General features: G+C 39.0%; 1 protein-coding gene and 1 pseudogene across 7 annotated transcripts in view; one reads left to right on the forward strand and one right to left on the reverse strand.

Moving 5' to 3' along the window:
* The window catches only part of LOC141901866 (sodium-coupled neutral amino acid transporter 7-like), a 41,620-nt gene that overhangs the window by 10,791 nt on the left and 11,909 nt on the right, over positions 1-18,920 (forward strand). For 6 of the 7 annotated variants that reach the window (XR_012618866.1, XM_074789402.1, XM_074789401.1 and 3 more), the window contains 5 exons: positions 198-328; positions 8,579-8,700; positions 8,817-9,015; positions 18,244-18,379; positions 18,616-18,708. Coding sequence is in view for 6 of the 7 variants with exons in the window: in XM_074789397.1 (XP_074645498.1) it covers positions 198-328; positions 8,579-8,700; positions 8,817-9,015; positions 18,244-18,379; positions 18,616-18,708 (681 nt within the window). In the remaining variant the exon portion in view is untranslated. Of the gene's footprint in view, positions 1-196; positions 329-8,578; positions 8,701-8,816; positions 9,016-18,243; positions 18,380-18,615; positions 18,709-18,920 lie in introns of all 7 variants that reach the window. The other variant, XM_074789398.1, reaches the window with a different exon arrangement.
* On the reverse strand, positions 6,012-7,871 carry LOC141901087 (uncharacterized; annotated as a pseudogene).

Consider the following 18,920-nt stretch of genomic DNA (forward strand, 5'->3'; position numbering starts at 1 on the left):
CAGATTACCCATAAATTGTAACTCATCTGGCGGTAGTGCAAGTGGCCTACAAGACCAATAATGCTTTATTCTCATTGATTTGGTTTTTCTCAAATGAGTTTTAGGGGTCAATCGTCTTTGTGAGACTGGATCCTGAGAACTAAGTAGCCAACTAAGTAATTCCTGAAGTGACTTGTTTTCTTTTGGTCTATTTCTAGAATGTCAACAAGAAAGAGAACCCTAAGCTTACGCAGTATAGAATTTGAATCAACTATGAACGATATAACAGAAACCACAAGACTGTTATCTTCACATGAAAGTCAGATCGACATTATATCACCCCCTACAGGTAATTTATAACCCACTTACAATGAAGCCCCAGATTGCTATTGCATTGCATTGCATTGAACCTAGTTTTAGCCCACTTGGGACCAAAGTCCCAGCAGGCTATCACGTTCACTTTTTGTCCATTTGTCTGTAAGCGGAATCCAGCTATCTCGGTAAGATTTGAAGACGCTTCAATGAATTGTCTTGTTCTTTGGTTTATAGTATCTACCTTAGAAACATCAAAAAGGTCATGTTTTCCCCTGAATTCCGAGACCTGTAGCTTCCGAATGGTTTGCCATTTTTCCATGATATTCTTGAAGCTTATACTTTGTGAAGGGCTCTTGAATATATTAGACAGATTCTTTGATCAGTCAAGCGTGACACAATTGGAAGCCATCTTAGTGCCATCACTCCTCATTTGTAGGTTTTTTGAGGAAAATATGTACAGGTTTTAACTTAAAGTCTTGATAAATGTTATCACTGTCATAAGATTCATCTCACCTGGAATTCGGATTAGCTAGGTTTTATTAAGACATGTTGTATGATTGTGTTTGAGTTTCAAGTCTCCAAAATATACATATGATTATAATAATGATTTTATTTTCATTTAACTTACATTTATACATGAATATTGATAGCAAAGAAAAGTTATACGAAAGCTAAAATAAGCGAACTGTAAGAATCAAAACCAACGGGGAAACGTGAGGGCCCATCCAGCCACAATACAGGGCTTACGAAATATGATTTAGAGTCAAGTCTTAGGTTTATGGGTCTTAGGTTTAGTGACACCTATATATAATATACTTTAACGAAATGCCGTTGCATCCGACTGTTAGTAAGAATCCTGCGACGGCTATGAAATATCTTGTCTGATATCAATATCAAAGCTGTGATCAGTTGTTGTATTTAAATGTACTGTATGTCAGCGTGCATTGTGTGAAAACATGCCTAAGACACATGGTGTAGCTGCCTTCCAAACAACTGCCAATCATTCTATGAACTGTCGTTGATAAAGCCAGAAACTGTCCCTTTCCCCAGTGACACCAACTCCCATGTATACTCGTCCACTGTAGAGTATTGGGAGGAAATTACTTTCGCTGTTCAATGGAATATGCCGTGAGCCAGATGACCAAATAGGACAGATTCTATCTCTGTTTCTCATTCCTCTTTTCTATTCCCAAAACTCATCAACAAAAAAGCGAGGGATGATAGGACACATAGGTTTATTTCCAAACAAGATAACGTGCTTAGCAGCAAACCTCTCATCCCAAAAGTCACAAAATCACGAGAGAAAGGGACTTGCGTGTGAGTGCTAGGTTTCCAAAGACAGGTCTCAAACAATCAAGAAGCCGTTTCTTGATGGTAGGCTGCCAAAAGTTCACAAGCCACAAGTTCAACCTGTTTGGCAATACTCTATCCCTGGTAACCAAAGCAAATTCACCCACTCATTTACCTATACATTAGTAGCAGAAGCTTGTGCGTCAAATAAATAGTTAACCTATATAGAACTTCTTGTCTTGTTATTTATTCTAAACCCAATTAACATGGCTACTCAATCAAAACAAATACGGTAAGTAATAAAATGAATGCAGTTTGCGTCAAATAAAACGAAACATAACCAGGGGTGCGAAGCCACATGCTGAACTCGCATGAAACAAGTCCACTAGAGTCACCCTGAGAACGAAAGGAAATTACAGCTCGAGCCAAACAAAGGTTAACTGGGTGACCAAATTTGAGTGCAGGCATATTGCATGCCATGGATCAGATAACAATGATATAAGCTTACTATAATAATAAAAGTGTCGCAGCCTGAGAGATCTTCATTATAACAACGATAAAATGTATGGATTTGTGAGCTGAATTCTCAATGTCCAACCTCATTAGTTTGCACAAATCTTCACTGCCCAACCCTACTAGTTGGCACAAAATGTTTACTGCCCACCTCACTAGTTGGTGCAACACCTTCACTATCCAATGTCACTAGTTGGCGCAACACCTTCACTGCCAAATGTCACTAGTTGTCGCAACATCTACACTGCCCAACCTCACTATTTGGCACAAAACCTTCACTGCCCAAGCTCGGTAGTTGGTGCAAAATCTTCAAAGTCCAACCTCGCTAGTTGGCACAAAACATTCACACTCAAACCTTGCTAGTTGGCATAGAAATTATACAGAAAAACGGCCGATCTTGTTGAAGTCTTCAGGCAAAATGTGTAGTGTCAGATTATTACACTGGTTTCACTGATGTCACCGGAAAAAGTTCCCCAAACAAGCAACATCTTAAAGCTTGAGCATTCCACAGCATATTTAAAATAGATAAATGATTTGTTTAACTTATTTACCTCAAGAGCAATTGATCCATAGATTTTTAGAACCATATGAATGAATAAATGTCAAAATTTATATAGTGCCAATTTCATAGATGTTCAAAGGCATTCTCTAGAAATGATTACTATGGCTGGAAATGACGAATGAACAGATAAGATTTAAGTCCTGATTTGAATGCTGAGATGTTGTCAATGAGACGGATGGGAGTCGGCAGAGAGTTCCAAAGTTCAGGAGCAATGGCATAAAAGGATCAGCCACCATAGGTTTGAGCTTGTATCTGCGAACTGTCAGTAGATTTTGCAAATCAGAAGGGAGACAACGAGATGGGGGTAAGGTGATAACAGGTCAGCTAGATATGATGGAGCTAAGTTATGTATGTCACGATTGCCACGTGACCAGGAAACCTCAAACCATTTAACGGAAACTCGTCACGTTGGAAATGAATATGTTTATTTACACTATATACAGATAGTAGCAGACAGATACTTATATTCGGCCCAATAATGATCTTTGCTGCATCAAATCATGTGGTCCTCAATGGATCGCTGCACTTGCAAGAAGCAAGACGAAAAATTCGCTCAGCACTTGTAGCCGGGAAAAGTGATAATATCGATGCGGCACGTATAGCCGGAGATACAATAATCCACTGGCAGGCGTTAGCTACAAAATATAAGCCCACGTATCGGGCAAAGCGCGCTCGTGGCAGCTGCGACATACACTGGACGCAGGCTTATGATATACTGCCACGATATATGTTCAGTAAGGGCTTATAAATGCCGTAAAAGTTACGGTCAACAGAGCAAGGTACACCTAGGTAACATAATAAAGCAAGGATACGCTGAGTGAAGATATATAGATTTGACACGTAGTTATTTATCGACCCCATTCGGTCGTGACAAAGGCTCCCCGGAAGAAAAAAAAATGGCAACATTTTTTTAAAAAGCTCACGGAAGAATGGTGGTACTACTTCTGAAAGTAAAAATTAAAATACAAGTGATTATGTACATAACATTAGCATGTGCTGTAAGTTAACGTCAACATTCACGTAGGGACAGGTGATCGGCTTAAGTAATCTGCCGTCACGTTCTCCGAACCTTTAATTGCTCCTATCCGGAACCGGAACTGCTGCAACATCAATGCCCAGCGCATTAAACGAGCATTATTTACGCGCGCCCTGTTTAAATATATGAGCGGCTGATGATCCGTTTCTAGATCAAACTCAGATAGATACAAGTAACGCTCAAGCTTCTTGATGGACCAAACAATGCTATAGCACTCTTTTTCGATAACTGAATATACGCGTTCAGCAGGATTGAGCTTCTTGCTTATATACATAACGGGAAACATTATACCGTCTTCCTTCTGGTACAACGCACCACCCAGACATATGTCTGATGCATCAGTTCTGAGAATGAACTTCTCATTGAAGTTCGGCAACTTCAATATGGAACCGGAAGTAAGGGCCTGCTTTAGACTATCAAAAGCACACTGCTGAGCAGCTTCCCAGTTTACCTTGTTTGGTTGACCCTTTTTGGTCAGTTCAGTTAGTGGTGCGGCAATTGCCGAATAGTCGGGAATAAATCTCGAGTAAAATGAAGCCATTCCCAGGAACGACCTCACAGCCTTTTTCGTTCTAGGGGGTGGTGAATCAACGATAGCCCTCACTTTGTCTTTGCAAGGTTCCAGTCGATCTGATCCTACAATGAAACCAAGACATTTTAGTTTGCTGAAACCAAGCTCGCATTTGCTTGGTCTAGCCGTTAGGCCAGCTTGCCTGTCGACGGAAGATTTCCTCAAGCGTCTCTAGGTGATGTTCCCAAGTAACTGTGAAAATAATATTGTCAACAAAATTATCTACGTTGGACATTCCCTTGAGAACTTTCCTTATTAAACGGTTGAAACTAGCCCCAGCATTAACCAGGCCGAAGGGCATTCTTTTGAACTGTTTTAACCCTTTACTGGTCGAGAAAGCCGTGTACGCTTTCGCGCCATCTTTCAAAGGTAAGTGCCAGTATCCCTTTGTCAGGTCGATCTGGCTGATATATTTATAACCAGACAATTTTGCAAATATTTGTTCTGTATCACCCATGGGTTCTGCATCAAATGTTGTCACCCGATTGATGTTTCTAAAATCAATACACACTCGGTTCGAACTGTCGGGTTTTTTACCATTAACAGTGGAGAAGAATATGGAGAATCGGAATCTTCAATGATTCCCATCCCTTCCATCGCATCTATTTCTTTCTCAAGCACCTCGTTAGCGTTGAAGGGCAAGGGGTATTGCTTGGTTCGAATCGGTTCATTAGTGGACAAAACAATGTCGTGTTCCACTAAATCCGTTTTACCTGGCTCGTCGGTCAAAACGTCATCATACCTTTGTAGTAAGGAAACTAACCCTTTCCGCTCCTCCGGGTTCAGGTCAGGGGAGACGACAACATCATGCAAACTTTTGCCGTCATTGGTCGGACAAAGAGATTTTACAAAATCATCACTCACCTCGTCTTTAACCATATTATCACATTCGATCACAGCCACCGCTGTAGAATGCGGAGTCACATTCGTACAAGTCGTAGGCTTCTCTGCACACATTTTCCTTAGCATCACTTTAAGGGTTCCGTTATACCTTACACATAAGCCATTGCCCATACTGTGATAGGGAGTAATCGTTATACCCTTTAAAGACAGCAGTTGGTGGATGGCACCCATCATATCTGACGTAAACTGCCCTCCGTTGTCGGAGAGTACTTCTCTTGGAATTCCGATCCTGGAAAAAATATCGAGGAGAGCTTCGGCAACCCGCTCCGTATCCACGCTTGGCAAAGCCACAGCTTCCCGATATCTCGTTGCGAAATCTACGAGAGTAAGAATATATCTGTTATAAGTTTCAGTCACGGGATTCAAAGGACCAACGATATCAACTGCTACACGTTCAAATGGTGTGCGTATTATTGGCATCTTACCCAACGATGCCTTAGACACGCGACCCTTCTGTGTACGTTGACATATATCGCATGACTGACAATACCGTCTTATATCAGAGGTAATACCGGGCCAATAGAAATGGGGAGTAACGCGGTCTTCTGTACGCGCACAAGCCATGTGTCCACTAAGACACGTATCGTGACCCATAGCCATCACCATGGACCGATATTTTACAGGAACAGCCACTTGATTAAAAACACGACCTTGGTTCACCTTTGGAGAACTGTACTTACGGTATAATAATCCCTTCTTGTGAACAAAAGAAGTTGTTGCCCCGTTTAACTTCCTTTTTAATAGTACCGGATTTTGCCAACCCTCTACATTTAAATAATGACTCATCACTTTGCTGAGCTTTCTTCAACTTTTCAGGCGTAACTTCCGTAGCACCAGTTAAATTAGAAATTTGTAACGGAGACAAAGGACGACTCTTTTATTTTCTGGGCTCTAGTTTTGACGGTACTGCAGACTCGCAAACTTCTATCAGGATTGTTGGGTTGTCTGGCTTGAGGAATATTCCCGATTACCAGGTCATAACATGGATCATTCAGGCACCAAGCCTCGCACTCACCTGTGAAATATGGCGTATCCACCGACAACTTCGCGACAGGGGCCAAAATAGTTCTATTATCTATGCAATTAAAACTTTGGTACTCGCCGGTTAATTGATCGGGGTTTACTAAACTTCTGTTTACGATCACGCCACTACAACCGGTGTCCCTAAGAACCGTGACGATCCGACCACCGACTTTACCTTGAGAAATTGGCATATTTGAATTATATACAGGTGAATTATCATCGCCATCATGTACTGCCGCTGAACCTCGGTGCCCACGCTTTAGTTCTGGATGTTTCTTAAAACATCTCTCCACAGTATGACCGCTTATCTTACAAAACTCACAGACAGGTTTCGCCACTTTTGACTCACCTTTTCCTGGATACTGGCCATCGACCTGTCCATTGAACCTACTCCTGTTGTCCTGAGCGGGACTATTTCTATCCTTCCATAGCCGGGACAACCTTACACTATTTCCGCCCCTGGCCTCGCAAAATTGGTCAGCGAGCTTAATCTTCTCAGACAATGATTCGGGCACCCTTTCCTGCAAAAACAAAACCAGATCACTGTTACAGGTTTGCAGGAATTTATCACGCAACACTAGATCAAGTAATCCCTCATAGGTTTTTTTTCTGCGCCAGCCATCTCGATCCAGCGCGTTACATAATGTTCTAAACGCACAGAAAACTGTGTAAACGTCTCACCCTGTTCAGGCCTTGCTTGACGGATTTTTTCCCTGAAACCGTCTTCAGTCAATTCAAACCTCTTAAGTAGGGCGGTTTTCAAATGATCGTAATCTCTAATCTCTGAGGGAGGAACACGGGAATAAACCTCCAGCGCCTTTCCGGTCAGTAGAGCGCTCTAGTATGTGTTCCACACATCCCGTTCTATGCCAGCATTTTCAGCATAACGTTCAAACCTCAGTAGATATGCATCAATGTCATCTTTGCGTTCATCAAAATTTGGAATTTTAGGAGTTAAGACAGACTTACCAGAGTTTGTTTGCGCATTCTGCGCCTCGAGAAGTGCGATCTGGTGACGCCGCTGGAGTTCGCGATCTTCGCGTTTCATGTTCTCACGCTCCTGCTCGCGGACCAGCTGCTCTCGCTCCTGTTCGCGCTACATTCTACGCTCCTCTCTAGCAATATCAATAAACTCTTGAAGCTCCTTATTCTCCAAACTTAATTCCTTACCAACTTTAACAAACTTTTCAACATCCATATTTAACAATAAAACAGTTGAATATGAAGCAATTTTAAACACGAATGAAACAGGACAGTTTCCTTGTACTAGAGGAAACCCTTCAACCGTGAGCGACGGGATAAAAGTGAATAAAAACAAACACCCGTATAGAACTGCAATCTTCACTCTGCGATCCCTACTTACGCGAAATTACCGTAAAATTGGAATACACCAGGGGACTCGTTAGATCATGCACGCGCTGCCCGTCATGGAGGAAATCCTACAAACCCACGTTGACTGTTCAAGTACAGTTATAGCCCTGAAACAAACAATAAGATAAACAGATGAAAAACCAGAACCACACGTAAACATTAATCATACACAATAAAGTTTTTTTCAAATTATTTATAATGTCAATGTCCAATTCCACAATTAGAGTTGCTTCGACGACTTTAACTCAGCAGAACAGCGACATCCCATACCAACTTCGGCAAACAATGTAAGCAGCAACTTCGCACATTAATAACGAGATACGTGTTGTGTTTATATGTTGCGACAACAATCTTCAGACGAACTTTATACGATATCAGTTACGATGCTTCGCGAGATAACTTCCAACGACTGTTTACCGTTCTAAATTAAGCACTGTGGTGCTGATATGGCTAAATGAGGTATCCCACCGCTGCCACCATTGTCCCGATTGCCACGTGACTGGGAAACCTCAAACCATTTAACGGAAACTTGTCACGTTGGAAATGAATATGTTTATTTACACTATATACAGATAGTAGCAGACAGATACTTATATTCGGCGCAATAATGATCTTTGCTGCATCAAATCATGCGGTCCGAGATGGATCGCTGCACTTGCAGGAAGCAAGACGAAAAATCGCTCGGCACTTGTAGCCGGGAAAAGTGATAATATCGATGCGGCACGTATAGCCGGAGATACAATAATCCACTGGCATAACCATTTGCGACACCTAAACCGCCTTTGCTCAATAAAGAAGCACACTCAGTTATTTTCTACAGTCTATAGATAATCTTATGGAATACAAAGTGCTAAGTATAATTGAGGTGGCCATAGGATCATTGATTCCATATTTCTATTCATTCATTTTCTCAGTTTTCCAAATAGGTAACCGCCTAATTCATTGAAAAATGAAATTTCCAATAGTACAGGTTTAGGAGAATTCTACTGAAGAATATTTGTTGTTCATTTTTCAGGTACTACCTGGTATGCATCAATATTTTTAGTTGTAAATGCTGCTTTAGGGGCGGGTTTGCTGGCTTTGCCAGCAGCATTTAGTGCTGCAGGAGGTATCACTACTGCAATTTCTGTACAAGCTGTAAGTTACTAATTTTGAAAGCTTTATTTCAATGCAATAATTTTAATGGATGGTTGGTACTTACTTAACGTACATCTATCATTGATATTCTAAACCTTGTTCAAACCTTATTTCAGGTATTGATGGTGTTTATTGTCTCTTCGTTACTCGTATTAGCCTATTGTTCTGATGTACATCAAAGCGCCACCTATCAGGATGTGATCTATTCGCTGTTAGGCAGGACTGCACAGACAATCTGTTCAGTGTGTATTGTACTGTATTGTTTTGGAACTTGTATCACATTTTTCATCGTGGTCGGTGATCAGTGGGACAGATGTAAGTATTTTTATTTTAGCCCACTTGCGCCATTTAGGTGAAGCTTTTAAGGTCTATTTGCGTTACTTTTCTTCCCTAGACGTAGGCCTTACCAAGTTATTTTGGGAAGATTTATTTTGGGAAGATTTGAAAAAATGATGATGCATTTTCTTGATGTTTGTTTAACACATATACATGTACCTTTGGCACACAGGCTATGAAAAAAATCAATTAGAAATAAGATGGCTGTCCTATAGAATTTATGAGCCAAAAAAAGTCAATACAGGTCTCAATTCAGTTGGATGGTATGGAAATTACGGGTAGATAGGTTTACTTTTGAAAGGGTTTTTTTAAATATAAGGTTTTTGGATCAGTAAATTCTTCTACAATCGGCAGCCAACACGCAGTCAACCCACACCTCATTCATTGATGGAGAATGGTTGTTTGAGGAAAATGCCAAAAGGAAATCGCCTTACATTTATTTTTAAATTAGGGCTCATATTGTCAAGAGACACATTTTCTATTATCCTGTTTATCAAGGAGTTGGAAATTACAATATAACCAATTCGTATGGGTACCTATTTTGTCATCACAATCTATCGCAAATTTGTAGCATATAACATATTCTATGAACGTGGTCAGTTTCAATGTCATTCGTTTTGTTTATATGTTCACCAGGAATTGAGTAGTCAAATACCTTGTTAGCCCACTTGGGACTTTAGTCCCAGCGGGCTATTGCGTTCACTTTTCGTCCGTCCGTCATAGCGTCCGTCCGTCCGTCCGTAGACGGAATCCAGTTATTTTGGGAAGTTTTGAAGACGCTTCAAGGTAATGTCTTGATATTTGGGTTACACATGTATCTACCCTAGACACATCTTCAGCCCAAAAACTGGCCCTGTCAGATTCAAGATGGCTGACTGGCAGCCATTGTTGTTCGCCAAAATCAGCACTTTTTACACATTTTTGAACTTTTTGAGGGAAATTTTGAAGACGCTTGGATCAATTACCTTAATCTTTCGGATATATGTGAATTCCCCCAGGGCCCATCAGCATAACAAAAATTGGGTCGATCGGACTCAAGATGGCCGTCCTATGACCTTTTTAGTGCCCAAAAATGTTAATTTTAGCCCAAATTCTGAGTCCTGTAGCTTCCTACTGGTTTATCATTTCTCATTGCAATTTGTGATGGGTATTCTTTGGAAAGAGATGTTTTATACCTGAGACAGGTATTTTTCATCAGCCAATTATGACGCAATTGGCGGCCATCTTGGTGTCAGCAGTACTCGTTCGTGAGTGGGAAAAAGTTTTTCCACATTATATTGATACCTAAGCGTATTTTGTTACCACAATCATTTAGAAAGTTGTAGCTCATAACGTGTTCTATGATTGTGGTGAGTTTCAAGGTCATTGGTTTTTGTATATGGCCACCAGGGGGGCGTTGAATAATGCAATATCTTAGTATTTCTATATTATATTCGTATCAAAGCATATTTTGTTACCACAAGTAATTGCAAAGTTGTAGCTCATGACATCATCTATGATTGTGGCAAGTTTTAAGGCCATTAGTTATTCTATATGGTCACCAGGGGGCGTTAAATAGTAGAATAACTTAGTATTTCCTTATTATATTGGTACTTAGGCATATTTTGTTACCATGATCAATTACAAAGTTATAGTTCGTGACATGTTGTATGATTGTGGTGAGTTTCAAGGTCATTGGGTTTTGAATATGGTCACCAGGGGGCGTTGAATAGTAGAATAACTTAGTATTTCCATATTAAAGTGGTAACGAGGCATATTTTGTTATCACAATCAATTACAAAATCGTAGCTGCTGACATGTTCTATGATTGTGGTGAGTTTCAAGGTCATTGGATTCTGTATATGGTCACCAGGGGGCGTTGAATATTGAAATTGTTAGATTGTTGAGCATTTGGAACCACTTCCCAAGTGGGCATGGTGTCCCTGGACCCCTAGTATTTTCATTTATTCGTACTTGTATATATTTTGTAACCACAATCAATTGCAGGTCGTGACATGATCTATGTGAACATGTGAAAGATATTTGTTTCTGTATTTTTCACCTTGAGGGCCATTGAATATTGTACTGAAATTGTTGATTATTTTGCTTGTGTTCATTGTGGGTTTACCATAGTTCAGTAGCGGCTCAATTTTGCGCTACCAAACAATTACATAGAACATTAATACTAAATATAGCTGCAAAGCAGCGATGACAGGTTTTCTGTACAGCCTTGTTCGTATTCTTGATCTTGTCTGGATAATGTGTCAACCAACGAATGCGTGTATGCCGACGCAGCCCCACTATGGTATGAAAATGAAGGGAATTTAGAATCGGGTTCAACGGCCAACACGGTTTTATAAAAGGAAGGTCTACAAACAGTCAATTGGGCTTACTTAAAACTTGACTCTGGATAGGCCTTAATTAGTCTTTATAGATTTCAAAAAAAGCATTTGATAAGGTACTTCATCAGCGATTACTAAACAAGCTATTTGAAAATGGTATCGATGATCATGGGTCACTTAAATGGCTCAGCATTTTTCTACGAACAAAAAAGGTGGCCGAAATCAACGGAACTGTGTCATCTTGGAAATAAGGTCTAACCAGTGGAGTAATGCAAGGTAGTATCCTAAGTCTCCTTCTCTTCACTGTCAAATGATATACAGAATAATCCAAGATGTACAGGTCCAGTGAATTTCCAAAACGAACTAAACAATGTTTGTTCCATACATGGTCTGAAACAAGGCATAATATGGATGTACGAAGAAAACCGAGGTTCATTGTCTTATACGTGCGAGTGATAAAGATTATTTTGTTCGAATGAAGATAACTCCTTACTAACTACAAAAAGACTATTGAGTTCCATGAAAAATTTTTCTTTGGAATGAACACTTGGATCGAACAATATACTTCTTCGAACGAAAATTTTATGTCCCGAAAAGAATATTTTGTTCGAATGAAAACCATTCTGTTCGATCGAGCAATGTACTTTTTGTACGAAAGAAAAACTTTTTTCTGACAAAAAACCTTTTGAGCGAAAACAATTAACAAATAAAAAAAAAAGTTTTGTACGCTCGAAATCAATTTTGTTTGATCGAACAAAATATTTTTTGTTCAAAAAGATGTTCAAACGAAGAAAGGATCTTTTTCATCTTGGGCTCCGGAATAACAAAAGTCATTAGTAATAAATACCAGTTTCATTAATGATGAAAAAACTTAAATGAAAACTTAAAGTTTATAAAGCTGCCTGTTAGACAATGCTATAAAAGCTTTAAAAAAATCTTTATATGTAGGCCTACATATGCGCATATGCCTGACAGAAGGCGCTTAGGCCTATTGCTAATCAACCCTCCTAAACATCGTATTCCTACACCTTATTTAACAGGGGTAGGTCTCGCATTCCATTCATAAAATCAATTTTTCGGATTATGAAGAAACATTGTTGGCCTAGAAGCGATGTCCTATCACCCACTGCATCGAAAACACTTACCTCGAATATCAAGGGTGAGTCCAGCTTACAGATAAGAATCTGTTCTATACAGGTGTTTTGTCTATATCCTGTAGATTTGGTAAAGATCGGTATGTACTGTTGGAAAAATAGAATATCGATAAATGGTTGAAGCCCGCGGCCGAATCACCGGTGTTGTAATAATGCGGAACAACGGAATTGCTGAATTGAAAAAAAACACAAAATTTCTTTATTTTCTCTATAAAGAGTACTGTGTTTTCCCATGGGGATACCCATTGTCGGACAAGGCACCAGACCGATCGATGCACTGAGTTAGGTTCGAATCCCATTATTTGCAGGCTATTTTATCGGAAATTATTTTACGCTTCTGTTGACTGGCTGCCAGCTGCAACCTGCAGCACAGTCAGAATCAAGTAGGAAAAAGAGACCACCTAGGCGTACTTTGGTTATCGACGTTAGTTGACTTTTTGCGAACTTCAGAAGGAATATTATCAGTTGAATTTGGGCACATTCACGGTAGGTCGGCCCGGTCGTTGTTCTACGTGGTTCCAAACATGAGATCCTAGGACCAAACAAGTACCGATTTAGTACCAATAAGATTCTTATTTGATCCAAATAATCAGTACTTAGGAACAAATATGTAATAGCAGTCATTAAGAAAACATCTCATAAAACCAAACCATTTTATAATCTCTAATATCATTTAATTTTCATAAACTTTCCCAGATACACTACTTATGCTTATAACAACGTAGAAACACAACACGCATGATCAATCCTAAAGCCAGAATGAAATATACATAAGGTCTATTTATTCATTTACCACCGTTTTTATTTGAGTCTTTCAGTGTAGTACGATACGGCGATACTTTGCATCACAGATTAAGTTGTTGACTGGCAATATAATGAATTATCACATAGGCCTACTGGTACCTGTTTATGAAAACATGTGTCCGATGCCTTGTCCGACAGTGAGTATCCCCACGGGAAAACCTGGTTACTATTTATAGTGAAAATGACGAAATTCCGTGTTTTTGAAAAATTCCGCGATTCCGTCGTTTCGCGATTTGACAACACTGCCGAATCACTGGTAGTAATAAATTCATTTATTTTGATACCTCGTCACCGCAATAGCATTTCTCTGCCCACCTTTTGATACCTCGTCAACACAACAGCTTTTCTCCGCTGCATCAGTTCGGCGTGTTTAGTTTAGGCTTACAACTCGCCGGTACCTAAATGATTTATCGTAGTAAATATCTGGTACATTTGGTAAAAGAAAATAGAATATTGTTAAACTAACTCTTTGAAATCCGCAGCAAAATCGCTGGGAGTAATTAATTTATTTGTACTTGATTTGATTCTAATGGTGTTGAGAAACTTGCAGCGGATCCGCGGAATGACGATGTTCACGGCACACGTTGATTCATCAACCTTTACAGCTCGACAGTGCTTTTGATATTAAAATGGGTAATTGTTAAAATTACTGTTTGAACACCGCGGCTGAATGTGAAGTCTTGTGGTAATAAATTTGCGTATTTATGCTTTGATATAATGGAAGTCAATTGATAATGGAAGTGACGACTCAAAAAAACATGTCGCCTCATTGAATGGAGCCTAATTTTCGATGATTACGGCTTGACAGTGCTTTTATAACGTTGATTCATCAAAATACCAACTGAGTATTTGTAGATCGAAGTGAGCTAAAGGATATTATACGAAATGTATCGGAAACAGTGGTAAGCTAAAAAAGCCTATGTACTTTCAACGAAAATCGTGTGGGAAAGGGAAGATCGAAATAAAGCTCAAGCAGCGATAATGGGTTTTCTGCACAGCCTTGTTCATGTCGAACACGAACGTGTGTATGCTGACGCGGCCCCACCAGGCCATGAACGTGAAGGGAATTTAGAATCCTGTTCGACGGTCAACACGGTTTTAGAAAATGAAACTCTGCAAACATTCAATTGGGCTTACTTGTACCATGGATGATTGGACCAGATGGTAATTTGACTCTGGAAAATCGATTGTTAGGCCTTATTTAGTCTTTATGGATTTCAAAAAGCATTTGATAAGGCACTACATAGCAATTACTAAACAAGCCTCTAGGAAATGGTATCAATGATGGGTCGCTTAAATGGCTCAGTTGTTTTCTCTGAAAACAGGGGGCCGAAATCAACTGAACTGTCTATTCTTGGAAATAAGTAGATCTGACTAGTGGAGTCACTAAAGGAAGTATCCTAAGTGGTCTTCTCTTCACAGTCCTGATAAATGATTTACAGAGTAATCCGAAATGTACGGGACCGAGTAAATTTCCAAAACGACCTTACCAAGTTTATCCGTACATGGTCAGAAACATTGAAGATAAACTTCAATCTAAAAATGTATAATATGGATATTGGATACAAAGTAAACCCAGTGGCATATTATACCTTTGTGTTCGAAAGAGAAGATTATTTCGATCGAATAAAGATTACTCATTATAACAAAAAGACTATTTAGTTCCACAAACAACTTTTTCTTTGGAATGAAAAACTGATCGATGGTACAACATACTTGTTTGAATGAAAAACTTAATGTTCCGACAAGAAAATTTAGTTCGAATGAAAACAAAACTGTTTGATGGAACAATATACTTTTTGTTCGAACGAAAAACTTTTTGTCCCGACAAAAAGATTTGTTGAGCGAAAACAATTTTGTTCGAACAATTGTTCGAACAAATTTTTCAACAAAAGTTTTGTTCGAACGAAATCCATTTTGTTCGATCGCGATATTGGAAACACTTAATCCGAAAAGCGTGAGTTCGGCTTACGGATAAGAATGTGTTATATACAGGTATTTAGTAAATTACCTGTGCATTTGGTAAAATAGGTATGTATTGTAGGACAAATAGAATATTGATATATGGTTGAAGTCCGCGGCTGAATCACTGGTAGTAATAAATTCATTTATTTTGATACCTCGTCAACACTACAGCTTTTCTCCGCTGCATCTGTTTAGTTTAGGCCTACATCTGGCGCCGGTACTTAAATGATTCATTGTAGTAAATATCCGGCAAATTTGGTAAAGGAAATTAGAATATTATTTGACTAACTGTATGAAGCCGGCGGCAAAATCACTGGGAGTAATAAATTTATTTGTACTTGATTTGATTCTCATGGCAAGGAGAACTCGCAGCGGATCCATGGAATGACGATGTAAAGACACACGATGATTCATCGATCTTTACAGCTTGAGAGTGCGTATAATATTTAGAGTAGTAAATATCCTGTGGATCGGTGAAGTGTAGCGATCAAGAAAAGAGTTAGGCTAATTGTTAAAATAACTGTTAGAAGACCGCGGCTGAAAGTGAAGTCTTGCAGCAATAAATTTGTTCATTTATACTTGAATGGAAGTGACGAGCAGCCTGCGGTGGATTTAGGGATGACGACTCAGAAAAACATGTTGCCTCATTGAATGGGGCTCAATTTTCGATGTTTACGGTCCGACAGTACTTTTGTAATGTTGATTCATCAAAATTCCCATGCAGTATCTGTAGATCAAAGTGAGCTAAATGGAATAAAACGGATTGTATCGGAAACAGCGGTAAGGTAAGAAAGCGTTTGCAGTTTTGACGAAGTTGTCAAATAATAATGATAAACACGCAAATATCAATAGGGTTTTCTGTGGTGTAACAGAAAACCCTAAATATTGTTGCAAAACAGCGATAATGGGTTTTTCTGCACAGCCACACCATGCCACTCTAAATGAAGGGAATTGAAACACACGTATTGCATTGACAGAATTCAAACCTTATATACTAAGTTGCGATTCAGCTTTCGTAACGGAACTTAACCGATACGCATAATCAAATTAACAATAATGATACAAGTCAAAGACACAAAAATCCTTTAAAAACAGTTCTTATGCGCTCATTGGTATGGTACCGACTTGTAGTTGTGCATCTGCGATTTATTTTTTTGCAAAATCAAAGATGGCTACCTGATGGCCATTTTGGCATCTATCTATGTAGTGAATTTTGCGTGGGACAACAGGTATGTTGTTGTATTTGGAGGAAATTCATATTGAGCATGGTATGTAGTTGTGCACTTGTGATTTATTTTATGAAGAAGTTGAAGATGGCTGACTTGTGGCCATTTTAGAATGTATCTATGTACCAGCAGTAGTAAAATAGTATGCTAAGAAATCCTCTCAGACCTTTCAAACTGTACAGTATTTAATTCTGCCCAGCGTTTGATATGTTAAGCTTTTCTAGCTTTGCTATGTTTATATGGGGTCCTCGTATGGTCTAGCTCGTGATGCATATCAGATAGAATGCTAAGATATTTAAATCCTTGAAATGACTTTCCTCAGTTATTTCATGCCATGACAGGATTCATTTGATTCAACAATGTACTTGACGTCAACATCTTAGGCATTCGTAGCTGTAATAAAAGGCATACTCAAAGCCAGAATGAGCAATCAAAAGGATTGACAAACTTATTCGGAGACACCGTGTATTCAAGTATAAGCCAGTGTTGCAAAATCGCAACAGTCATTTCAAAACTAATAACCAGCATGTAGATTTTGACCCCTCCCTCCCCCTTTACATGCACAAAGAAGGATATTTGAACTGTTGATATTTGATTCCAGATAGAACATAGTGTTTTTAGGATGACGAAGTCGTTAGCACGTGATAGGATGCCTCCACATATATTTCTTTTTGCGATTTTGGATTGCTGTTAATGAGCCAGCCAACAGCGCTGTGAAGTGACACATAGTTTTGAATCCCATTGAAATGGATAGTTCTAAGACCGTTTGGGGCTTACTCATTAATCCGAAGTCCCATTGCTCCGGAAGTCCCAATACTCCGCTGTCCCATTGTGCCGAAGCATCATTACCCAAAGTCCTATTATTTCAAGGTCCCAATCCTCTGAAAAAAATGTAGAATATCTCGGCTAAAGTAATGTGGAATTGCAAATTTGAAACTCGAAGTTTTAAGAAATTTGGGGAATTATGAGATTTGGAGATTGGGTAGATGATACAGGTCTTCGACTCTAGTAGTGGTTTAATTTTTTTTGTCAATAATTGATAACTTACGACCAACTTCATTCACTTTTGCCTGTAAGCTGGTCTGCTACTTCATTGCCTCCATCGTTGAGGAAAGAGCATTCTGATGTCTGCTTCATCATGACTTCGAGCATATCGTGTGGCCTAGCCAGCCGGCCTGGTCCCCGAGCCATGGGTTTGGCTGCCACTCGGTATCCTAGTCTTGAGGCTGGGTTGAAGTAGACATTGTCATTTAAAATAACTTGTTTATGTTATTCTGTATGAATTACCCGTGTGTCTTGTACGTTGTACTTTCTTGTTTTAAAATTTGTTTTTATTGAATTTGGGAATTTTCTCCCAGAATTTCAATGTAATAAGGATCAATAAAGAATTGAATCAAATTTTGACCTACACACATGCCATCAGAGGACGCTGAGCCGTATCTAACAGCTATGCTATCATAAATTGCTAATCCCATGAAACCTGCATACCCCTAATATCATACATATTTTCTAAAACATTTGAATATTGAAATTATTTGTTTACACATTTTCATATTGACCGCTTGTAGCCGCTGATGAAATTCACGCCGGCCCTACACACATCATAGATAGCTTCGTCATTCCACCAGCATCCCCACGTCCACAAGATTTTCTTTGCCTTCCTGCATTATGTCTTATGCCTATATCCTTTAACTAGTTAACAATATCTAGTAAATATAATTAATAATTTCTTTGCAGTTTTTTTCTTTGTTCATGGAGATGATTTCTGCCATTATTGGTATTTTAATCGAGTGTTTACGATGATAGCAACTTCTATATTCTTAATTCTACCACTGTGTTATGCCAAACGGATTGACTTCCTAAAATATGCCAGGTATTTATTAGACATTTCTAATGGTTGTATCTACCGGGTCCAGTTTTGTGGATGAACATCACCTACGTACATCCCAAAGGCTGATATATAGTATATGCCATTATGCTTCCCACTCCTGGACCCTCACAAGATTCACCATTTCCTGGGAAATTTTTATAAAGTGATTTTTATAAAACTAGATCGTGAAAATTTTAAGTGACCATTTTACTGAACCTTTTGTCATTTTTGCATTTCAGTTTCCTGGGAGTTATAGGTATTATTTACATTGTGATTTTAGTCATCGTGAAATATTTTACAAGTGATATCACTCCAGGAACAATCAAAGAGAAGTAAGCTACAAAACATTCCAATTATTTGAAACTTCTTCAATAGATACAATAAATGCTATGCCATGTATGACACCTTTTTACTACCGAACCTCAGTAACCCTGCAATATCAGAGCTATTTTAGATATTTGTGAAATAGGGTCTTTAGGCTAAAAAAAATCGATACCTTGTTTCTCATTTCTGCTGAGCTTAAAAGTTGAGCCGGCTGGTTGCC

This window comes from Tubulanus polymorphus, chromosome 3 (assembly GCF_964204645.1).
Source record: "Tubulanus polymorphus chromosome 3, tnTubPoly1.2, whole genome shotgun sequence".
Lineage (NCBI taxonomy): Eukaryota > Metazoa > Nemertea > Palaeonemertea > Tubulaniformes > Tubulanidae > Tubulanus > Tubulanus polymorphus.